The 25354-nt window shown below is 36.1% G+C and overlaps 5 protein-coding genes across 9 annotated transcripts in view; 1 reads left to right on the top strand and 4 right to left on the bottom strand.

Annotated features, from left to right (window-relative positions):
• Ance-3 (angiotensin-converting enzyme Ance-3) overlaps positions 1-25354 on the top strand; it is a 60133-nt gene that overhangs the window by 4980 nt on the left and 29799 nt on the right. The window lies entirely within an intron of this gene.
• Positions 3335-6671, bottom strand: Vajk1 (chitin-binding protein vajk1). Of its 2 annotated transcripts, XM_030389408.2 has the most exons (4): positions 6445-6671; positions 5321-5797; positions 4632-5252; positions 3335-4509 (listed from the first exon to the last, which is right to left on the bottom strand). In XM_030389408.2, the coding sequence occupies exons 1-4, from the start codon at positions 6454-6456 to the stop codon at positions 4504-4506; spliced, it is 1116 nt and encodes a 371-aa protein (XP_030245268.1). In that variant the 5' UTR covers positions 6457-6671; the 3' UTR covers positions 3335-4503. The 2 variants fall into 2 exon arrangements, with proteins under 2 accessions (XP_030245268.1, XP_030245267.1); XM_030389407.2 differs by having other exon boundaries at positions 3335-5252.
• Positions 15074-17827, bottom strand: LOC115564747 (uncharacterized). 3 transcript variants are annotated; one of them, XM_089257787.1, is made up of 11 exons: positions 17614-17827; positions 16979-17224; positions 16788-16922; positions 16631-16717; positions 16497-16574; positions 16366-16413; positions 16199-16300; positions 16107-16142; positions 15894-16055; positions 15688-15834; positions 15074-15623 (listed from the first exon to the last, which is right to left on the bottom strand). In XM_089257787.1, exons 1-11 carry the CDS (start codon positions 17749-17751, stop codon positions 15183-15185), a joined length of 1620 nt encoding a protein of 539 aa, XP_089113913.1. In that variant the 5' UTR covers positions 17752-17827; the 3' UTR covers positions 15074-15182. The 3 variants fall into 3 exon arrangements, with proteins under 3 accessions (XP_089113913.1, XP_089113915.1, XP_089113914.1); XM_089257789.1 differs by having other exon boundaries at positions 15894-16028; XM_089257788.1 differs by having other exon boundaries at positions 16366-16410.
• LOC115564745 (uncharacterized) lies at positions 18749-19471 on the bottom strand. The gene is made up of 2 exons (XM_030389404.2): positions 19147-19471; positions 18749-19055 (listed from the first exon to the last, which is right to left on the bottom strand). The coding sequence occupies exons 1-2, from the start codon at positions 19342-19344 to the stop codon at positions 18819-18821; spliced, it is 435 nt and encodes a 144-aa protein (XP_030245264.1). The 5' UTR covers positions 19345-19471; the 3' UTR covers positions 18749-18818.
• Vajk2 (cuticle protein vajk2) lies at positions 22139-24801 on the bottom strand. Its single transcript, XM_030385120.2, has 2 exons — positions 24644-24801; positions 22139-23584 (listed from the first exon to the last, which is right to left on the bottom strand). The coding sequence occupies exons 1-2, from the start codon at positions 24653-24655 to the stop codon at positions 22709-22711; spliced, it is 888 nt and encodes a 295-aa protein (XP_030240980.1). The 5' UTR covers positions 24656-24801; the 3' UTR covers positions 22139-22708.

Raw genomic sequence — 25354 nt, 5'->3', positions numbered from 1 at the left:
AAAGACACACACACACACATACAGACACACGCACTCGCATATGTTTATTGGCGGGGCGGTAAAGATTGAAAGAAAGAAAAACTCGCATGTCGACGAATATTTCCCGCATTCACTTTCCACATGGCTGCCGCCAAAAGCGGCTCTGGCTTGGCTTTGGCTCTGACATCATTTAAATAAAGCCACAAATAGTAACTGTTACGAAAAATAACACACACACACATTCACATATAGCACCACTTGTGTGTTTTTTTTTTTTTATAGTGTATATGCAGGTCGTTTGTTTGCCTGGTCTAGAGTGACCCACAAAAGTTCCAAGAAAATAACAAAAAAGCAGCTAATTTTTCCTGGGGCATGCAAATGCAAATTTTCGGTTTGCCACAATAGCGAAACGCCGCATGGTGCAATGGATGGCACCACCAGCAGCACCACCCAAGAAAATGGCGGTGTCAATGACTGCCCATTAGCGTTGACCATGCCGGAGCCAATGCTTTGTGCGGTTTTCATTTGTTTTCTTTTTATTTGTATTTTTTTATGGTCTTTTATTGTACGTCCATTTAAATGTGAGACAAGGCGTTGACTATTATGACAACCAGCCAGACAGCTAGACAGCCAGCCAGCCAGCCAGTCAGCCAGCGGTGGTGCAGCGGTTGTGTAACTTAGTTTTTGGCTAACCACCATGGCTGGCCTAGTTTGGGCATTCGACAACGCCGTAAAGGGCTTCTCTCAAGGTTGAGCAGGTTATATCAGGGAGTTCTTTAGACCAGCAGGGGTTGAGCTTTCAAATATGATTTAGCTGAGCTAAAGAGTCTTTCATATTAAAAATATTTAAATTATTATACAAAAATCCATGTGCCTGCTTTAATATTTGATTATAAATTAAATGTTACATAAAATTGATAATTTTTAGTAAATGTTCTTCAGCTATTTACTTATTTTTATTTTAATTATTTATTTATTTTTTGTTTGTTTTATTATTATAATTATATTATTATTTTTTAAGGAGCCTCTTTTTTAAATTTTTGTTAAATTCGTGTTGGCTTTGTGATTTTAATTCCAATGATTTCATAAAAATAGAAGAAAGTAAGTAAGTAAGTAAATGTATTGGGTGATCGATTAAAATTTAAAATATATATTCGCTCATACTAAATAGAGTACTAGTTTTATAACGTTCGATAGTTCCTCCTCCTTTTTTGTACAAATTAATCGGTAGCCTCACTTAACTTTACATTTACCTTTAGCCGAATAATCAGATTTAGGCCGTCAGAGCTCAAATAGCTAGATCTTTTATAAGCCAACATATTGATGTGAGCCCGCAAAGAGTTAACTGAAAAAGCCATTAGCCAGATTTTATGGCTGGCCATTCTATTGAGGAGAAAGATTACAACACAGCAGCAGCAGCAGCAGCAATAGGCAGGCAGGCACTGGCTATTGTGTGTTGATTATTTATTGCATAATCCATAAACTGCAAATGCTACAGTTAGAGTTACAGTTACATAAACAAAAGTTACCACTAACTGATATATCCACAACTAACCACCAAGAGAGTTAGCCTCAATATGGTAATAAAACGGAGCCAGAGTCCGGCTTTAGCTAAATGTCTGAACGATCTCTGTACACTTTTCATTTCGCTTTGGTTTCACAACACGTTTTTGCGCTTTTGTCTCAAATATCGGTTAGGAGCACATGTCCTACAAACCGACTAAGGAAAACGTGATAAATCTATGGCCCACTTAGTTTGCCTGGAAATTGCAGCAGCATTGCAGCTTCAATGAAACCGAAATGCAAATTGAAACCTAATCTTTAGATATACATACAAACATATAATTGTGCATATATATGTATATAGAGCGCCAACACAGGCAAAGACATGCCAGCCGCAGGCCTTATTTAAAGTTGATGGCTGCCAAAGCCAAGACTAGCAGTTACCCTGTAATTGATGGGTTAATTGACTCTCTATATAAATTTTTACGTAAAATATGTCGTCCTATATTTTATATTATTTTTAAAACTTTTTTGTATTTATTCATTTATATGAGTTTTAAAATCCTTTTTTTTTTGTTTTTTGTGAAAACATTAAAAATGAAAATAAAGTACTTTTTTATTAGTTTCTTGTTAATTAAAAAAAAAAAAATAAATAAGTAAAAAAATATATTTATAAAAGCGATAAATGCACAAGAGAAGTAACGGCTTAAGAAAAGGAAATAAAAAAAAAAATATATATATATAAGATGTAGATTTAAATTCTTAAAAGAAATCATGGTGCAATTTAAAGGTGCTTATATTTTAATTTTTTTATATTTCTTAGATTTGTATTTAAATTTACATATTTCTGATTGAACATATATATGTACATAATCCCAATAATTCATTGATAACTGTATACCCACCACGACTACTCAGACTACAGGGTATCACAGCAACCACACGCAAATCGGTGGTCGGTGCTAATAAAAAGTAATGCCTGGCCACAAAATAAACGCTAGGAAATGGACGCGAGTGCCGTCAGCGAGTTGTCGTTGCTGTTGTTGTTGTTGTAGCCGGTGTTGTTGTTGCTGTGGCATGGAAAACGTAATGATAAAAACATAGTGTGGCAAATGTAATAATAAACATGTTGATCACCCTCTCAGTGGGCGCTGCTAGACACTTTGAATATGCAATTATGAATGCCAGGCACTGTTTACCCCATTTTGAAAATTAGATAAACAAAACGGCAGTGCATTATAATGCACAATTTCGTTAACCTGTTGAGCAACTCACTGAGTTGGGTTTATGTTAAGCGAGGTTCGCTTGGAGTTGGCTGATAGCTAGGGAGAAGAAATGTAGAGGGAAACCCAAACCGACTAAATGCCTAATTAAATAAATTTTAAATATGAATAATAATTTATTAGTAAAAAAAAATGCATCTTTTATAATACATATGATTTTTATAAAAAATTTATAAATTTAAACTGTTTAAAAACTATAGAATTTCTGTCACAGAATTAATTTATTATTTATGTATTTTAAATTATTATTTAATATTTTTTTAAATTTTTTTTAACATTTGAGCGCTTAACTTATTCATGTGATTATTCGAAATTTTTATTTAAAGTCTTATTATATGTGTGTTATATATAAATAGATTTTTGATTTATGTATTTGTTTTTATTTTATTGCTATTTGTTTTTATTTATTGTAATTGTTTTTATTTGTTTAACTTTTTTTTAGTATATATTATATTCTATTTTATTTTGTTTATTTTATTTTATTTATTTTTTTTTTTTTTTTTTTTTTTTTTTTTTTTTTTTTTTTTTTTTTTTTTTTTTTTTTTTAGTGAAAGAAAAAAGCAGGTTGATTTTAGTTTGGATCACTTGATTCTTCTCGTTTTTATTGTTAACATATTCATCAGCTTCATTTTCATTGATTTTTTTGTTGTTGGTTGGTTGTGTATTTGTTTTTACAGAGACAAAAAAATATTATTTGGTAAATTAAGTACTTTTTATAAATCAGTTTCGACAGCTTTTACATTTAGCAAAACTATAGATAGTGGTTGTTTAGGTTGCATTAAAAACTATATAGCAAAAAATATTACAAAAATAATACAATACGTTCGTTTACAAACTGACTTAATTAGGCGACTGCACGGCTGCCTGCCTGCCTTAACTATCTTTTATATATATATAGATATATTATATATATACGAGTATATTAATATGTTATGCGCATGCATAGCTAGAGTAGACACTTAAACACTATAACAGAAGTCTTATCACACGCTTATCAGATCTCAAATATCATATCGAGTCGAACAGAACCGGGTGCACAGTTCAGATGGACCAGAGCAGAAGGAGGAGTAGCCGCAGCTGGAGGACAAAAACAGCAGCAGCAACCACATCGTCAGATGTTGTACCCAGTTATATCATTCGCGATCGAGTGAGAGAGAGAGTGACAGCCAAGTCCAACAACACATCCAATATATATACGATCCTGGTGAGAGGTTGTTATATGTGGTGTATGTGTTGTTGTGGTTGTTGCTTTAGGGTCTAGTTTCATAAACTTTCTCTTAGTCGTTGTTCTGAGTGGATGTGTTTGGGGGCGAGCCCAAATGTGTTGTATCTTTTTGTTTTGTTTCTTAAAGTCTAAGTCTAATCGTCTTCAAAATTTCTCATAACAGATCTCACGGGATAGTTTCGTCAACGTTTCTTGGGTTTTCCTTTTGTTTTTATGGCTTAAGCTAAAATTCGTTCATAAAATCTAAGTAAGTTCGTTTCGTGTCACATATTGTTCACATTGTAAAATTTAGGGTTTCAAAGAATCTCTATCGTTATCACGTTCTATATAGCAATTGTGGAATTGGAATGTTGGGTATTTGGGTATATGATATGGAAGAACTTTGTTTTGGATTGTTACTGAATGGTTGTGAATGTTTTTTAGTTTAGATATTTTTCTATTTTCTTTTCGTTTTTTTGTTCAGTTTAGCTATATATCCATTCTCATAACCGTTACCGTTCATAACCGATATTCTCAATGCTGCAAAGAGAGTGAAAAAGAGAGAGAGAGAGAGAGAGAAGAGAAAAAGAAATGTTCATTCACCAATTTTAGTAACCGTGATATGAATGATAATCATGATAGTCATTAAAATCATGCTGCACCTCATGCTCTTCATGATGATGCTCCTCAATGGGTGCCGAATATGATGAATGATGGATGGGCTCATGATGCTGTTCCTGATGATGATAATGATGATCCTCCTCGATGTGCTTGTGCACAAACTCGGGCTCCTTGTAGCTGACGTGCTTCTCATGGTATTCGGGCACATGTTTCTCAATGTGAACATGAACGGGCTTCTCCACGGGCACCTTGACGGGGTACGGAACGTGTTTCTCAACCTTAACGGGCACTTCCTTGATCACTGGATAGGGTGCGGGCACATGTACTTTCACCTCATAGGGCACTGGCTTCTCAACATGAACGGGCACGGGACGATCATAGGGCACATGGACGGGCACTGGCACCTTCTTGATCACGGGCACTGGCACTGGTTTGTCCACATAGTGGGGCACTGGCTTGTCCACATAGTGGGGCACGGGCTTCTCAACGGGCACCTTGACTGGGTAGTGGACGACCTTTTCGACGGGGTACGGCTTCTCGACAGGCACGTGCTTCTCTACCTTGTAGTGGACAATCTTTTCGACGGGGTACGGAGCGGGCACATGTACCTTGACTGGCACATGGACCTTCTTTTCAACGGGATAGGGTGCGGGCACATGTACCTAGAGAGGAGTTACAGAACGGTCTTTAGAATATCTCTAAAAGTTTTGTTAGTAGGCAAACGCAATACCTTGACGGGCACGGGACGATCGTAGGGCACATGGACGGGGTAGGGTACCTTCTTTTCGACGGGATATGGCGCTGGCACTTCATAGGGCACCTTCACGATCTCCTTAACCTCATAGGGCACGTGCTTGATGACGGGATATGGCTTGGGCACCTTGACTTTGACGGGCACATGAACGTGCTTCTCCACTGGCACATGGACAATCTTTTCGACGGGATATGGCGCTGGCACCTTCTTGATCACGGTCAGTGTCTTCTCCTCATGCACCGGGAAGTGCGGCACATGATGATGATGGTAATCCTCATAATGATGCAGGCCACGTTTCGATTTGGTGGTATCATCAGCGGCTGCTGCTGATTCCTCAGCCTTTTTCTCCGACGGCTCAGCTGCTGTCTTCTCGGCAGCCTCGCTCTTCTCCTCGCCAGCCTGGGCGTAGCTGGTGGCCAGCAGCAGCACCAGACCCAGCGTTGTCGCTGTACGCTATGGTGAGGGGGAATAAATTGGTAGGGAACATGAGGAAAGCTCTACTAAGGATTGATTGAATGAGGTCTTCATATTGAAAGTGTTTAGCTGAAGCTTGAACTGCTCAAAGACCTGTTGGAAAGTTGTAGCATTTTTTAAGAAGATTTCTAATGCTTTCTTTCATTGTACATTTGTGTATTAATTTTTCTTTTTGAATATTTTAGTATCCAGAATTTTGTAAAAGAGATTTTTGCTTGAATTGCGAGATTACTAAGACCTTCTCTTGGCTTTAGTTGAAGAGCGAATAAATTTTGGAATTCCTGTTTTCAATATTTAGGTATTCGGGAAAATAAAAGATTTTTAGTTTTATATATAAATACATGAATATATATATGTATAAAAATGCTATGAATATATACGTTTCCTCGTCTTGTACCTTTTTTTTTTTTATTTAAGCCAATAGAAATATAATGTTTTTTTTTTGGCTTGCATTAATTTGAAAGTATAATAAATCGAAGAATATTTTGTATTCAAAATTAGATTCTGTAGCCAAATTTGTACAGAAAAAGACTTTCTGTGATCTTTATTTTTGCTGATTAAATATATAGGTCGAATTTTTTGAAACACTTCACAACACTGCACACGCTGAACTTCTTGGTACCTACCATCAACTTCATGATGTTGACGTTAAATATCCTTGTCGAGGATTATTGCTTATCCGTCGATCTGTAAACCGAACTGTGCCCGAACGATTGCAATCGTCTTGCGATTCAGATTTCGTTAATAAATTATGGAATGATTATGGAAGGATTCTCTCTATGCACCAAACTCTGTTACACGTTCCGTACCACTCCACACTGTTCGATGGTTAACGGTTTAATGATGCCCACTGCAGTGCCAGCCCGAACTTTTATACTCTAACTAACAGTCAAAAAGGCAAAGCGAATGAATGAAACGAAGACAACGACGACGAACACAGTAAGCCCGAAGTCTAGCAACAGCAACAACAACAACAGCAGCAAGCGCAACAATAATACTATATACTATAGCATAATCATAATCGCAATCGCCCCAAAACACATGCAGCGAATGGTGAATGGTTCGTTCGGCCAGAGTCGAGTTGTGTTGCTTGTTTGTGTATATTTTTTTCTCTTTATTTTTTATTTTTTTTGTATTTTGTTGTTGTTGTATTTTGCCTTTTTTCGGAGGCGCGAACTCGAGGCAGCCAAGTGGCAAGCGGCGCTGAAATGCAGCAGTTGCAATCAGAGACTTGGCGGCAAGGTGAGAGGGACTGGTTTGAAGGGGGAGGAGAAGCAGAAGGTGGTTGCAGAGGTGGAAGCGGGCACAGTTAGCTCTATGGATGCGTGCCATTTTGCTGTTTAATTCGACTACCGACAGCTGCTACTTGCTGATGTTGTTGTTGTTGTTATTGCTGCTGCTTTGGTGGTTTCTCAAGTCGTTTACAACAATAAAAACTCACATTTATTTGTGGGCAATTGAATAAGACCCGCAATGCAAGGAAACTACAAAAATAGCATAAAATGTGATGATAATATGAACATATATAATAGTACTGTTAAGTTAGAATTGTTAAAATTTTTTATTAGAAATGGAAAGTGGATTTCTGAGCTCTATCAATTTAGATTGCATATAGATAATTTCTCTTTAAAATCATAGAAATTAATATTGCTCTCAGTCATTAGAGAATTATCTTTCTACTGACCTACTTTTTCTATATGAATTATAAACCGAAGTATTATCTCTTAAATATATTTGCATAATGAATCTAGTTTTCAAATATCATATACAAATATATCGATGGCTATTATATTTGTCTAAGATCTCTGCATAAACTAGATCATATAATGCCCGAGGACAAATTAATAAAATTTAAGAATTGAATGAAAAGCAACAGGTTTTTTTTTCGAGTATGAATAATATACTTTGTGGCCATTTTAGGTTAGGAACGACAAAATAGATGAGAAGTTGTAGCAAGAGATGAAAATCTAAAATATATCACAATTTCTAAACAAAAGTTAAACAAATACAAGCAAGGGCAATATTAATTCAAAAATGTATATATTGTATATTTATTATATATATTAATCAAAAGAATACTTTTTGGCAACTATGTATTATGAAGCCCGAAACATCAAGGTAGATTTACATGTGTGTAGTTAGCATGAGTTGAAAATCTACAATATGTATATATATATATTTTTTTTTTCGTTTTTGTTTTTGTTTATTTATCTTATTTATTTATTTTTATTTTATTTTTTATAAATAAGACAAACGTAAATCGTAATAAAACAACAAAAGTCTTTTTCAATATAAATAAAGCAGGCTTTGTTGGATAAAAAAATTGACAACATCAGGAGCTTATGCATTGAAGTATTTCAAGTATTATATTTCAAGAAAAACAAATCGAAGTCAGCGTAAAATGATATCGAATAGTTATATATGTATATATACGACTGTGTTTTGATATGTTTTGGGGCTTCACTGCAGTTTGCCTGGATGTCAACTCTATCATGTTTTTTTTTTTTTGGCGCGCCCAATTTACTGATGCATCACGAATGTCAGGCTGTCATCTGTCATTTGGGCAGCAAATCGAAATCGAACTCCAAATTCAATTCCAATTGCAATTTCAATTGTGTTTAATGCTGCAATCCTTTTACTTTTGCATTTGCAAGCTACCTTCACTTGACCAGCTGGCCAAAAATTATGAGAAAGCGTTTGCCCACCCAAATGAGAGCGAGACCGAGAGCGAGAGCGAGAGTGAGAGTGAGAGCGAGAGTGGAAGAGTGTGTCACTCGGTCATTTGACTGTGTTTCAGTTGTGTCACATATGCGAATGTATGAGTGTGTGGTCAACAACCATAACCTAACCCACTGACAACATGTTTGGGGCAACACATTCGCAACTCGTTTCAATTTCAGATTGTGGGTCGCTGTAATTGACGCCCCAGTTGTGTGTCGCCGACAGAGTTTAAAGTCTTACTTTGGTTGCCTTCCTCGTTATTATGTCAATGGGTCTCACATGCCGTGCTGTGCGGCATGTCTGAGAAGCGGAGAGAGAGGCGCGCCGTGCGAGTGGCACAGCTGTTACGAGAGGATCGGTTCAGATACCCATTAAAATGAAGTCTTATGGGGTATATATTTGTTGGTGGGAAACCAAAGGAGCTACAAGTGAGGAAAATTTATGTATGATTAAGTATAGAGACCTATGAAAATTATATATTGAACTATTAGCAGTTTAGAAAGAGGTATTTAATAGTAATAGAATCATTTACTCTTTGTTAGATATTTAATTTTTGTTGTTCATATATAATAATCCTATGAAAATTACAAAAACTTTAATTATCTACTCTCTGCTGTTTCTAGTCTTTCGCATACAGGGTATCTGTACGTCATGTAAACATACATATGTTCATGGCTGCTTGTTGCATGCAACTTTCGATTTAGTTTCATTCGCATTGCTTGCATGTCTTGACCACATATTGTAGTTCGATATGCCTGCAACAAGTCTCTGTTAAAGAGTGTGAGAGAGAGAGAGAGAGAGGCACATTAGGTGAGTGTTGTTGAGAGTGAAAGAAAGAGCGAGAAAGAGAGAGAGTGAGTCAGTGAGTAAGAGAGAGCAACTGGAGGCTGCCGTTAGACGTGCCGCATCTTATGTCATGAGCTCACATGGGGGCGCCAAGTGTTTGTTTGTCTGCCTCTTGATAGACAGCTGCGAGTGCTTATAAGCGTCATTGTCTTAATTCCAACCTCACAATTACACACGCTTCCTTGAATTAATTACAAGCCTTACATAGATATAAATATATATATAAAACGCGTATACATAAGTAAATATATATCTATACAAATATATATCTATATAGGTTCATCTTTTATTTTCACGAATATTATTTTTGATCTTTGTCAGATTTGAAAGCGTCACGCGACCTGACCTTGTCTTATATCTTTATGCACTTACGCCTTTATAGGCGGCTTTACATAAATTATTACGAATGCTTGTATGCCGATTCGTTTAGTTTATATATCTTTATTGTCAACAATAGACTCAAATGCGAGACAGGTGTCGATTAATCATATATGTATATACTGTGTATACTGTGTATACTGTGTATATACATTTTTCTTTTTTTTTATTGTCGGCATCTTCACAAATCGCATTAGCATTTTCCAATTTATTTTTAACGCCGATTTGTGTAACAATTAATTGTCTTTTGGCAAGTGTTTGGTCGCCATTCGACATTTCGTTTCCATATCGTAGCAATTGCTGGCAGCTCATCTCTCGCACGAGGCTGAGCCCGAGTCGCAAACCTGACAGTTATGACATTTTATGTGACATGAACAATACTCTTTTCTTTAAGCTTTAACGGTTCAAGTTTTTTTTTTTTTTTTTGGTAGTTCCCATCATTTTAGTTTTCTTTTTTTTGATCCTCTTCCTCTTTTTTGTAATGGTCGCCCGATGCGACGCGTTGAGGGTTCATTGCGTTTCTGGTCAAGGTCGTTCGGCGTTCAGTTCAGTTGTTGCGGTTAGTTGGCCAAGTTAACTGTCTGGCAAAGTGCCCAAGTAACTGTGACTGCGTCTACAACTTGGTATGCATTGTGTGTTTGGCTGCTTTGATATTTTATTTTAAATTTTTGGCAAGTAATGGGAAAAATCGAGACTACTTTTACGTATGCTACATAATCATGAAATGCATAAAAATCATTAGCGTGCACAGAAGAAATAATCTTAAATAAATAAAGGGCAATTCGATTTATTTTGAAAGTCATTATAGAGGAATATATATTCATCTAAATTTTTTTTATTTAGTTAGCTAAATATATATATAGATATAATAATAAACATATAAGCATATTTTATACTTGTTCAGGATATATAAAGAATGTCGATGCTCATCACTTCGAACAGCGAAAAATAGTTTCTGTCATGCCCCATACATATATTTCTTCTGGAAAGCTCTATATATATAATATAGTTGGAATTCAGTTTCTTTGTGTTAACTATGTGTATTTTTAGAAAATTGATAACCTAGATTTATGTATTTTCTTTCTTTCAAGCTGGAAATATTCAGCAATCTAGAAGTTACAAAAATAGATAACAATCGCTTAAAATATTATTGAAAATGTGTTATTATAGACATGAAAATATTGCATATTGAACTTTACTATAAAACCTAGTAAATCGATTGTGAAATTTTATAATAATATTATTTTTAAGAATATTTGTAAATAGAGCTGCACTAAGTATTAACATTATCTCAATTTGCTTTGGCGTTTAATTGTAATGCCTTGTACTTAACTGCTTGCCTCGCAATTAGTGAGCCGGGAAAAACCTGTTAGGCCAAATGGGTTAGCAGCAAGTTAACTGCAGTCTCGGCCCTTTCAATCGGCTTCCCTTTCATGACATTGAGGCAAGTAAAAGCCCGCTCGTTGATTTGATTTGAAAGTGATAATCATCATGGCAATTGAATTGTTTGCTGCAGCTGCTAAGCCTGCCGCACTCTCCGCCTCCCTCGCTCGACACTTAGCGGCCCGAAAAGAGGTCAATGGCAAAAGCATTTGAACTCTTGTGGTGTGGCGCGTCTTTCAAACCAAATTTTGTTTTGTTGATGTTTTTGTTTGCTTATTTTGTTGGTTTTTGTTTGTGAGCATCTCGGATTATGCGGTTAGCTTGGCAAAATTGTCACGCACCGTTGAATGCTGCGCCCAATTGATCCGTTTGCATGGAGGCGTGGCAGCTGAACAGGTGCTTGCACTTAATCAAGTTGTGGCTTTGGTCAATTGATTGTCTCTTCAGGCTTTGCGACTGTTAAATAAGGAAATGGCCAACGGCCACTGGCCCACAGAGCGCAACTGTAAATCTATGCAAATCTTTCGCGAGCCAGAAAAACCAGTCAAAAAAAAAAAAAGAAAAAAAAGCAACAAGAAAGCAAAAATTAACAAAAAAGAGAAAAACAATTTATTAACATAATAAGTAATTCCGCCTCCGGAGCTGGTGCAGCTGTTTGGTGTGCAATAGATACGGCGGTCTGGTCTGTAGATTTCCGGGTTTTTCTTGACCCATTGACTTACTCCTCATGTAAATTGCATACGAAATACTGCTAAACATTAGAAGAAAAACTTAGACAAAAATTCAGATTGTGATCGCGCTTGTCCTCATTTTAGCTTTGTTTATGTCTCTGTTCATTTGCAGATCTCTAATTATTTTATAGTCATTTCTGTCTTATTGAGGGCGATTTGAAGCTCATAATTACAACAAACAGCCACACGGTTGGCAATCAAATACTAGGCATTACTGTAGCCGCTCTTGTTGTTGTTTCTATGAGTGTAAATTGCGTAAATTGTATAAATATTATGCTATGCAGTCGAGTCTAGTTGTACATTTTGTAGCCTTTGTTTCGGAGTTGTATATCTCTTTTTTTTTTGTTTTTGCTGCTTTTGGCCGCACTGAGGCGTACATAAATTTGATTTTTGGGTTTGTAGCAACAAGAGAGGCAGTTGAAAACTAAGTTAAATTTGTATTAATGAGACCGAAGTGAATTTAGAGTCATATAGTGTAAGAAAAGCCAACAAGGAAATTACAGAGTACTGTGTAAATTTAGAAACTTAAAATATTTTGATTATCTGAAATTGCTGACTGCTTGAGAAAAGAAAAGAAAAATTAAATTTTATGAAATGTCTATTATAATAAAAATATAAATACAGTTAAATGAAATGCAAAACAAATATATATAATATAATTGCAAAAAAAAATTAATAATAACAATAATAATAAATAACAAATAATTTGGTAATCGTGGCCTATGTAAATTATATTTATATTATATTATATTCATGTTCGCCCAACATTTCATATCTCTGGGTTGGCAACTTTTCAAGCAACCCATGTTAGTTAAACACAAAAATACAAATATATAGAGCGCACTGTAATTAGGCAGCACTAAAACGTTCGTAAATTAACAAAGGCGCAAATAAAACATAAAATAATTAAGCAATTGCTCAAGCCGCTGCAGCAAATAAAACATTTTCAACGATTTTGAATAGAAGACATGAAAAACTAAAGAAAAATTGCAAAACAACAACACAACACCACACTCTACTCCACTTCACTTCACATCACTCCACTTAGAATGTGTGTTAACTGTCTCATTATTTACAAAGCGTTTGGACATAAATATAGCTAATTATACAGCAATAGACATGCAGCAAATTTATGGCTTTTCCTATGTCAAAACACACTTCCTTCACGTCGACCAAAAAAGAAATGAAAAATTGTAATACATTATAAATGCATTAAAATTGGCAGAGAGCTCGATATAGGAAAAAGCAAAAAAATTAACAGGCCGACGGGCCGAAATATTGAGCAGAAATACTGCTAACGAGTGTCTGTAATTAAAATCAATGAAGTGAGCAAATGACGCAAAATATGTAAAGTGCTCTGTGGACAGCACGAAATGAGAAATACATATAAAATGTGGTGTAGAAAGACATAAAAATAGAAATAATAAAAATAAAAATGTAAGTTAAAGTTGAGATGTGAAGAATTAATTATTTAAAATTAAACTAAAAATCATAAAACAATATGTTCTATAATTAATAATAATATTTAAATAACATATAAAATACATAAAATCAATAAAATATAAAAATTCAAGATTATATAAATTATATATATTAATACAGTATTGAGACAAAAAAATGATGAATGTCACAATGACTTTCATTCACGCAAAAAATTAACCATTACAAAGCAATCAAGATTTTTTTTTTGTTGTTATTATTTTGCTTTACCATAACAAAAAATGCAAAGTGAATAAAATTCAAAGATGAAAAAAAACAAAAATCCACATAAACTCAATTATACATATTTTGTAGATTGTATATTCAACATTTAATTTGATTATATAAAGTAAGAACAACTAAAACAGTTTTGCTTCCTTGTCATAATTATTATTTAATTTCTTTATATAATAATACTAACTCCGACAACCAATCAGATATGTATATCTTAAGTGCTTACGCGTAATTGTACTATCATAGGCTCGTATGTCTAATTTCTATTGGCCAAATTGCATTTAACAATCAGCAAGGAAAGCACCGTTGATAAATGTTGATAAATTACAGCTGGCTTTTATTTTGAGGCATGTCGTCTCTGTCTGGAGCACAGGCAGCAGCTATTGCAACACATTCGTATTTTGCCAAATTTCTTTGCAACCGAAAAGTTGCCGCAAAAGAAATTGCAAGTCAATTACCGTCAGTAGTAGTAGACGGTCTGGTTGGCGCCATGACGCAATAGCCACATGTGGCAGCACGATGCGAGCAGCGACGCTAGCGTCAACGTCGACGTCATCGCATAGCGCTAATTGATTGCGGCTGCGCGTCTCAGTTTGTTGCATTCACTTTGCTTTAGCTTTGGCTTTCGTTGCTTTTGTTGTTTTCTGGCTTTTATTTTTGGGTCGTGCCATTCTCCGTTGCCTCATGCCACACACAGGCACGCACATATACACACACTCATACACTCATGCCCATTTGCAACGGAGTTCAGTTCCCGCTGGCCTAGCACAAGATCAATGCTGTGCGTTGGTCAAGAGAGCCAACAGGTTCTGTCCAACGAAACGAAAGACTTAGGCAACGAACTTGAATTCTTTTTTTGTTCGACTTTTTTTTATTTATTTTTTTTTTTGGCGTAGCCAATTTGTCATTACAATTAATTATGCTACATTTGGGCGCTTAGCGGCATTTAAAGTCAATGCTCATAACTGCATTAAGGCTTGCATAATCTTCACGCTTTTCGCATGACCGAAGTGGCGCCAGATTATGTGTGCGAAAGCTACAAAAGAAAGTAGACCAGTTTTATTTTTGGTTTTTGCTGAAATGACTATATTGGTTTTGTGGGGTAGACTTTTTGATGTCCGTCAGCCTGTCCAATCCAATGGCAAATCTGGAAATTCCACTTCTGATATAAGAGTAAAGCTGGTGTTTAGGGTGCCAAGGACTTGAAAATTGGAATACCTACTTAATTTAATTAAATTAAAAATAAATTTTAAATTAATCGGAATTTTTTTTAAACCTTTAACTTGATTGATTTTATTTTGTAAATCAATTTATTTAACGCAATTTATGATGATCGGTTACATAATTGTAGAGATATATTAGTTTGTGGCGAGTTATTATTATTATTTTTTTTTTTTATAAGTTAAATTCCGATCATCGATTTTTCAAAACATGAAATAAACAGGTGTATATATTTTAATTTTTTAAGCAATTATTTATTGTAATTATTATTTTGATTATTTATTATTTTTATACAGATTATACAATAATATTTGATGCCATTTATAAAAAAATATTTTTATAAATATTAGATTTTAATAATTGTTTTTTCGTTAACCTTTAATGAGATTGCAGTTCTTAAGCGCCATCCTATTATCTGCATCGTAACCAATTAAAATGGATTCATAGCCGGGCAGACACTCACAGACATTGGGCGCCACGCATTTGCCATAGATAGAGCAGCTGTGGACGCAGTGTGGCCTGCACTCAAATCCATTTTCTCCTTTGGCCTTTTGCACTTTGGCGTAGCCCAAATCGCACTCCCACATATAAGGAGTAATGCAGGTACTGTGCTCCGGTTTGTTCTGTTCCGAGCATTCTGGGACACACAAATCGCTTCCAAATGTCTGGACGAAACCCTTGCGGCAAACACATTTATTTGGTGCTTGGCAATCACTGTTCGCCCCACAATTGGGCTCGCACACAGGCTTGCAGAGCTTTTCACGATCGTTCTTGGCGTAGCCAGGGCAGCAGAAGGTTTCGATTTTTTTCGACTATTGAAATGTTTGATGTGAAGCAGCTTGAAATGCTTAACAATATACTTTTTCATTTACTTACGAACAGATCAATGGGAAATGTGAGATTAAAATCATCAAATGCATTTTTAATCTTCATCCATTCCGGTGACAATGTGCTGTCATATTCCACCTCTCTTGAGCACAAATTGGGATCTGTAGCTGACTCGTCTTCCTCGGTGTCTGTGTCCTTTAGATTAGAAGGGACTTGGAGTGTTTAATACATTGTGTAAATTTGCATTTACTTACTAAACAGTCGGTGGGCAAGTCTTTTGAGAGTTCAGCTACCCTTTCCACCTCCTTGGAATTCTTAGGCGTTGAGACTTCAGCATCCATATTTGTTCCCTTGGGCAATTTTGTTGTTATTTGATTCAAGGGCGTAGGCTTGAGCAAAACAGTTTTTTTTATAGTCTGTTGGAATATAATTAATGAAGTTTTACGATAGTATCTTAGATTACTTACAGTATATTCATTGTCTTCTGCCAAAAAATTGAAGTCCTGTCATGTGGAGTAAATATTAAATTAACATTTTAAACAAATATTTGCATACCTACGGAATCAGCGGTCAGATTTAAGTCTTTGTACATTTTCATTAAATCATCTAGCGTCAGCGACTTTTTAATATCAGACTCATCCATATCATCAACTTCGGTGGCCTATCGGAACAGAGGAACGGCTTTAGGTCAACTTTTATATTTTATTTATAATTTAGTTTACTTACGTATTCTGCAGATGAATCGGAATTCTTATGTAAGCTTTCAGTTTCCTTCTGTCATTAAAAAAAGGGCTTAGGACTTGCAATATTTTACAGGCGAAGATAAATTTACCGAATTAATAATTTTATATACTTACGTTAGGCTTAGCAGTTTGTTCGTTCTTCGCTATGGAAGGTTTGCTCGTACTACGTACGCTTGAATCAGCGTCAGTTATCTAAACAGATTAGTTAAGAGAAACATACTTAAAACACGATCGATGATGTTACTTACTTCGGATTGGGGGAGGCAAGGTCCGTTTGACGTTTGCCTTTTGTAGCCCTCGCAGCAAACTCGTTGCAACTGCGTTGTCGTTATTCGCTTTTATGAATTCGAAAATATATATTTTTTAAAATTATGCATAGTAAATATTAATATCTTTATTATTTACCGAAATTCCATTGGGGTCCAACGTTTGCTGATCCCAGACCTGTATCAGTTCTGTGCACTCATGCTCGTCCACCTTGCGCAAACAGGGCTCCGACTCGTTCAGTCTCTCATAGCCATCACAGCACACCATTGGTAGCTTAAAAGTGTTGTATTTAATTAGGATTTAAACAGAGTCTAAGTCTCGCTTACTACCTTTTGCCTGTTAGATCTAAACTGTAACCAACTATATTGGTTTGCCGCGTCTTTGTCCACGCATAAGTTTCGATTCATCTTTGGCTTACATCCCGTTCCGCCCTCGATCTTCTCATAGTCATTATCTATGCAAGCACAGTGCTCCGGCGAATTGCAGAAGGCATTCGGCCCGCAGTTCATAGAACAAACGGGCAGGCAGTTTCCGACTGGCCCTGCATATCCGGGACAGCACTGATAGAAATTATTCTGTGGTGACAAAATTATGAGAAATAGAAAGGGGTTAATAAACTCCGAATTATGTATTATGCAAATACAGTGTAAACTCTGTAGATAGAGTTTTATGCACTTGAAAATCTCGCCGTTGACAGACTCAAGTGAACTGAAGGAGATTCGAGTGCTGTCAAGGCTTTGGCCAAGTCCATCATAGCTCTGCGAGAAATTTCAAGCTTCCAAGAAAAAAGGAAATATATATATAGTTTAACCTCGTGGATCTTTCCCAAACAAATCGAGAAACAATATTTTTAGTCTCTCAATCAAATTAAAATATTACTTTGAGCACGATGAAAATTCGGACGTGAATTATACTCAGTAGAAAAAAAATTCCAACTTTGCTGCACATTTCTTATTGCACTTACCCAGTCGCTCCTCACGTCAATCAACATATCAATCGTGGTGCCGGGCATTAAACAGGTATTGTTGTAGTCCATTGCTTTACAGCTAGCTTTAAGTATTATCCAAAAGAGGGATAATAATAGATTCTGAGTTCTACCCATGGTCAGTTCCTTAAGGCTTTCGACTTCAGTATGATTCCAACCGTCTGGTCGCGCTTACAGAACGCAACTAATTAAACGTAAATGGATCACAAATGCACTCTTTTATTCATTTAAATATATATGTATATATAAACATAAATTCTAGGAATCGCTTATAATTGGAACGGCATAGCGGAAGTGAAACTCTGATTATTTTGATATCATTCAATTTCACGGAAAATATACTTTTGCATACCAAATTCACAACCAAAAATAATTTAATTTTTTTCGATAAAAATAATATGACGAAGTCTCAAGTTCAGCAATATATAGTGATATGCGTGCTGCGGTCCACAACAGAACTTTTATCAAATAAGTAAGCAAATTTAAGTTACGGCAGTGCTCGACTATGAGATGCCCGTTACACTTGTACATACATCTATATGCATATACTGAATCGATTGAAAAAGTATACTTTTGAGTAAAATATTAGTTGGAAGGGCTTATCTAAGAACAGGGTATTTGTGGAATAAATAGCTGCATTAATCATTTTGGGTAACTTGTGTACGTTCGTCGAAGAAATATGATCATCCCGTTGATTTCAAAATTTTTTCTCAGATTTGTATAATGTTAACTTTTACACATCGAAAAACATTTGTAAAAGCGCTGGGTCTTTGCGATTTCGAATTACATATAAATATAATTGTATAATTGTATGTTTAACTCACTTGGGCTGATAGCGTGCTCTGACTTGTGATTATACTTCATACTTTACTTTGAAGAAAAGATCAGCTCAGACGAACTCACATTGTGTGCACACATACATACCTATGAAATGGGCTGTTATGCTCCAAATGTTCTCTTCAACTCTTAACTCTTTTGCGGATGACAGCTCTGCTGATAAACAGCCTCGCTACTGTCATCCCTGCTTTGCAGTCATCTGTTATATGCTTTCTGCCAGCGTTGTAATCCCAGTCAACAGCTGAGCAACTCAAGCATTTGGATATTTCGACACGAATTTTATGATTTAATAGACATGGCTGCTGCAATTTGGCTGCTTTATTTTTTGCAATGATAGAAATTAGTATCTAATAATCCAACATAAAGGCAATAAGAACAAATGTAAAAAGGTCACAGCTGCGAATTAGTTTTGAGCTCATCGACCTGGCCATAGGCACAATTGGCTTGTCTTCTATTGGAGCAGCTGTGGATGACTCTTCGGGCTCTTCAGTTGTTGTTGGCACAGGCTGGCAGCCCTCTCCGGGTATAGCAGAAGGCTGGTAGCCGTCGCAGCAGACTTCGCGTGGCTCCAATTTAATTTTTTCCTGGTTATAGGTCGAATATCAAGATATTAAATATCAAGATAGAACATATACATATATTCTATAAATATATCTCTATCATATATGTACTTACAACAGTGCGCATTTCGCCTAGCACACTTAGGCTCTTCAGAATTTTAGTAAACTCGCCATAGTTGTCCAAGCTAACGCGCTCCGTTACTGTGTACGGCACTTCGACATTTTTTATGCACAAATGGGGATCTTCTGTGGAAGTTGCCAGATGTGCGCAAGCACTGAGTATGGCAAGTAGAAGTACCAAAATTTTGCACATGATTAATTCAGAGCGTATAAATCTGAACTAAAACATCGTTTTGAAGTTCACCGAGCAGCTGTGCCCAAATCTTATATTCGCTCACGAATCAAGAAGAGTATATTTGTTTAACGGAATGCTGGCAGAACCCTCCACTTGATAGAGCGACCATTTCAACACTATTGAAGCTAAACATTTGAAATATGAATTGTGTTCTCATATATTCATTCGACTCTTAAACTGTTTAAGTGTGGAAAATCGGGAAATATTAGAGAGCATTTACGATGCCATTAATATTAGACACTTGTTGAACCTGAAATATTTGTATATTTATAGAGATTCGCTAAAAATGTATTATGAATAGCAGATATAACAGCTTAGAATTTAGCAATTGGATTACTATAGACTTACTCAGCTGATTGAGCGAATACTATAAAATACTATAATATATACATACATTCTGAATGATTATATATATTACACTCAGAACACTATTTATTGGCTTCAGAGTAATGTTATATGTTATAAGAAATATATAAAAGACCTTTTAAATATTTATATTTATATATATATATATATATATATATATATATATATATATATATATATATATATATATATATATATATATAAGCTAAAACATAATATAGCAAATGGATTACTATTGACTTACATCAAATAAGTTTAAAGCATTAGGTCTGATTTGCATATAATATTATAAATTTTATTGCTCGCTCCCTGGCGAGTATATTACAGTCCTCTTACACTTTATACTTCTTTTTTTGATATAAAACATTTAATATTCCATACCCCATATCTTGTATGTAAAAATAACCGACTCACGACTTGTAGAACTGTTTGTATATATATTTGTATATTTTGTGTATGTCTATAATATGACACATGAGTCACTTTTGTACCATGGTACATAATATCACATATTATTAAGACTGAATGAGTATATTTATCTGAATCTGTATATATTATATATATTATATTTAGTTCTGGCTTACATTCTTTACCGCCTTCCATATCTACATAACCATAAAAAATGTAATGACAAAATTTCTTTAAGAATAGTAAGCAAAAGATAAAATCCAATTTTACATAACGTTTAGTATTATTCAATAGCTGAGTTTTCTAAGCATTCTAAATAGCTAAATGTATATTAAATACAGAACTTAATGCACGATTCACATAGCTATAATGCGTAGCTCATTGCCAGGGTCACATTGTTTATCTCGCAAAGCAGCTTTCTTTCGGTATGAGTAGACGCAATATATAAGCAGTACAATAGCTGTTGAGATCAGTGTAAGTCCAATTGCGTAGATCAATAATTTCATATGATCCGCTATGTGCAGCACTTACCACACTACTCATTTAGTTAGCTAACAATTAGTCAACAATGCGTCCCGTTAAAGAGAACTTAACTCATAAGGATATCACTTGTGTTGTATCGTATTTGTAATAATATTATGCTCAATCTGAAAATGAAGAGAGGGTTTTTTTTTTTTTTTTTTTTTTTTTTTTTTTTTTTTTTTTTTGATTTTATTCAAGCGTTGAACCTGTACATGCAAATTTAATACTTTAACAACACAGTTGGAATATTATATTAGAGCCTAACCTTCTGATGATTCAGGAGGACTTACAATATATATTTACAAATATCACTAAACTAAACTTATCTAATATTTTTTGCAAAGCCTAAGCGTTTTAATCGCCTTAGTGGCCTCGCAGGGAGCAATCTTCTCGCTAGTCTGCTCCGGTGTCTAGCCAGTCTGTCACTATATCGGCTAGTGTGTCTCCCAATCTGTTCCTCCACTGTGAACAGTTTCAAGTCTCGATGCAGGGTAGAGCCTCGCACATACCATGGGCAGTTGGTGATTTGTCGCAATACTCGGTTTTGCAAGACCTGTATGCGTCTATAGTTGGATTTTGCGCATATTCCCCAAATCTGCACACCATAGAGCCAAATCGGGGCTACGCAGTGGACATAGACCGCTCTGAAGAGAGGGGTGGTTGGCGATATCTTTTATTGCATTTGTTTATGGATTGCATATTTAGGGGCTTTGGAACTTAATACTGTTCATCAAAAATATATGGTATATATTAAAGCTTTAGCATACTTTTTCCGTTTGACACGTAGAAACTTTACGTAAAGTTTGAGTCGCATTTCAGCTATGTCTGACTTACAGTTGTAACATAAATAAAAGCTTTTCGGAGTTGATCAGAAGCTTGAAGCGCGTGGAGCTTTCTAAAGCTTTTGATTTATCATTTAAAATTCATAATCATATTATGTTATGGAAATGGTAATATATGACCATTTATTGTTGCTCGTTGAAAACTAATGAGTTTTTATTATGTTAACAGAAACTAAAAATTAAGTTGTAACTAATCACAAAAACTTATTTTTACTATTGCAAGTTACAAGATACAAGATACAAAATACAAATATCTGATATCTCATATATTTTTCTTTTGTATTATTTACAAAAAATAATAATAGCAAAAATACTTGTAAATAAAAAATATAAAAATAATTTAGTCTATACAAGAGATAGTTCCTAATATAAAAATCAATATAGTCTTTATTTGACTTTACCCTAATGGCCCAAGCAATGCACACTAATATTATGTTTTTTAATATGCCATGTTAATATACCATATATCATTTGAATCTGAAGCAAGGCTGACCTTCAACTGATTCTATCGCCATTATTTATTCAATATTGACTGCGAAGAGAATTCGCTTTGCCCCAATTAAAATTGATCCTAAAAAGATTTACACAAAACAAAAGCAAAAAACCAGAATATGTTTTAATTTTCTTTTTATTTACATTATTTAAATATGTACAAAAATTTCATAGAATAGAAATTGACGTAAAATAAAGTCGTAGAGGCAACTGAATTTTCGATGTTTTTGTTTAGTTTCCTGTCTAGAAAGAACTGTACATAAGAGGAAGATGGTGACGCAACTAACATACAGACAAGCAGGACAACCGAATGCGACTTTATGTTTGTTTCTCCTTCCATTGAAGAGGGGAGGGAGGGGCTGGCAAGTTTCAAGAGTGTTCCGTGTAGAGGAACACTCAGCGATTTGCCGCATTTGATGATCTTCCCGTTGAACACGTCGTTTGTTGCTTTCCTCCTAGAATTTCGGTTGGTATCACAAACTAAAACTAAAGTGTAAGTCGTACTTTGAGGGTTGCGGGTCGCGGGTTTTTCTTTTTTTGTTTTGTTTTTGGGATAGTTCCAGTTAGGTTCATTTCTTATCTTTTTCTTATGGTTGTTCTTCGTATGATAAAATATTGGTTGATGTTGGTTGCCATACGCTTTTTACCCGATGTCAGAAGCTGATGTGGCCCTCGTTAGCATTAAAATTGATCTACTTTTTGTGGAGGTAGCCGCCATGTCCGGAGACGATACCGTGTCCGGTGACGCCATATCCGGAGATGCCATGGCCGGTGGAGATGATACCATGACCGGAGCCGACAGCAATGCCAGGTCCAGAGATACCAATACCTGAGCCGCTGCTGTAGGCAATTGGTGCGCTGACGATGGGTTGTCCCTCGGTCCTGGTGACGGTGTGGGTGACGGTGATGGCGGGCTTCACGTGGCTCTCAACGTGCACGTTGACGGGCACTTTCACCTCATAGGGCACTGGGCGGTCAACATGGACGGGCACCTTCTGGATGACGCGCTTCTCAACGGTGTAGGGGACTGGCTTCTCGACGGGCACGGGGTATGGCTTGGGCACATGGACGGTGTAGGGACGATCGACGGGGATCTTGACGGGCACCTTGACGACCTTCTCCACGGGGTAGGGCTGTGGCACATGGACGGGCACCTTGACGATCTCCTTCACTGGGTATTGGACGACCTTCTCGACGGGGTAGGGCTGTGGCACGGGCACCTTGACGGGATAGGTGACGGTCTTCTCAACGGGATAGGGCACACGACGCTCCACCTGGTATGGCACCTGCACGGTACGCACAACGGTGTTGGTGCGCACCTGCGTGGGCAGCTGTTGGACAACGGCAGCGGGTCCGCTGCTCAAAACTGCACCACCGCCCAGAATCGCACCACCGCCCAGACCGGACACACCGTAGCTGGAGCCACCATAGCCATAGCCGGAGTAGGCAATGCCGCGCTTCTCCTGCTTCTTCTCGGTTGCGTCAGCAGCAACTGCAGCCTCTACTTTCTTTGCGGCCTCCTCGGCGCTGGCCAACAGCGCGCACATAGCCACCAGGCCAAAAATGAGCTGCAATATGAAAAAGGCAACCAAAGTGGGTTAATCGAAACGATCGCTGCAACAACGATTATATAATCAGATTGCTGCGGCACTTCCGCCAACAATTATTTCAAATATGACAATTATGCAATCTGCCAACTGTGTTTGGCTGCGCGCCAAGTTCAATGGTAGCTCCAATCATCGGCCACGCGGCGCATACGTAATGCGCAAAGAACCTGCGCGGTGCGTGCCAAGTGGCGTATGCTTGATATCTTGATATCACAATATGTGAAATGGGCTTTGAGGTGAATGAAAAGTGTAATTGAGTCTTTGCAGTTGACGGTACTTATATCTTTTTCTAGCTTAATGTGCCTCAACATTTTTAATTTGATTATGAAATGCTTTAAAAATTAACTAAATAAAAAGTTTGTTGAAAATTAATTTCTTTTTAATGTTGAGATAGAAAATGAAAAGAATTTTGTTATTTTAATACGAACTAGCCATATTACCAAAATTAATTATTTGATACATTTTATTACTTTGATTGGGTTTAGTAACTCCGTTACCCATACTAAAGAAATTTTTAGAAAAATATGTGCTTTTTTTTAAGTCTCTTGCAATCTTATTTACTTGGCAAAATATATTTAATTTTTGTGATTTTTTGTTTTTTTTTTTTTTGAAGTTTATTAAGAAAGCTCTAGAATTTTAAAATATTTTTTATGCATATATACTCATATACTTTTAGCTGATTTTTGTGGTATCTGAAAATTTTTAATAGCTGAAATAGCTATGTGCAAAGCTTATTAGCTTTTGAAAAGATAGTTGCAATTTTATTTAGCTCCTAGAGCCTTTGAAATTCTATAACTTTTTCAGACACAATTATATTCTTAAAATTTCGTAGCACAAAATAATATTAATATATATATATATTGATATATATTTATTCCCATTGTATTGCGAAGTGACATTTAGATGAAAGATATTTATGATGAATATAATGCAAACACTTTGTGATTTTATAACTGGAAACGTTTCTTAGATGGCTTGACATTTATTTTGTATATTATAGTACGCTTGAACACAACATACCATGGATTTCATTTTGCACTTTGTTTTAACTTCTAGACTGGCGACACTTAACTTAACTCTTGCCGGGGCTTGTATGTCTCAACCAACCCGCAACTGTTAACTGAATAATTTTGCTAAGACATTGCGAGCTTTTATATGCCGATCAGGCGTACCACGGCTACGGCTGGATGCTCTGGCCCGGTGGCTGCGTCAAAGATCGACGTCGACAGCAGCAGCAGCAGCAGCGGGTGGCGACAGCTCAAAAAGCTCGCTCTTCCTCGCTTGCTCTCTGTCAGTTATCTGTGCTCTCACTGTCCACACGCTCTCTCTCTCTCTCTCTTTCTCTCTGTTGCTGTCTGTCTCTGCTCTCTGTGCGTAAGGAAATGTTGTATTGCATGCCAAAAAAGCTTTCAGCTCACACGGACACTGTACATGTACGTACGTGTAATGCGTGTGAGCCGGAGTGCGCGTGTGTGCGTGCCTATCGGTGTGACGACTGGAACTGTTGGCACGGCACGGCAACACAGCTAATGGCACTAAGTACTTAGTGGATAACTGGGGGCACTACATAGCAAAAAAGGTTCCACAGTGTAAAAGTGTCTCGATAAGAATAATTATTTTAAACCTTCAAAGAAAGAATTCAAATGATAAATAACTAGTTTTGCATTAATTATTTAAAAAAAAAAAATTAATTTCGATAAATATCAATGTGCAAGTTTTGTTAAAACTTAT

This window comes from Drosophila navojoa, chromosome 3, assembly GCF_054131105.1.
Source record: "Drosophila navojoa isolate 15081-1374.11 chromosome 3, UAZ_NAV_1.0, whole genome shotgun sequence".
Taxonomy (NCBI): domain Eukaryota; kingdom Metazoa; phylum Arthropoda; class Insecta; order Diptera; family Drosophilidae; genus Drosophila; species Drosophila navojoa.
Note: the sequence above shows the minus strand (reverse complement) of the source record. Positions and strands in the feature narration are given on the sequence as shown.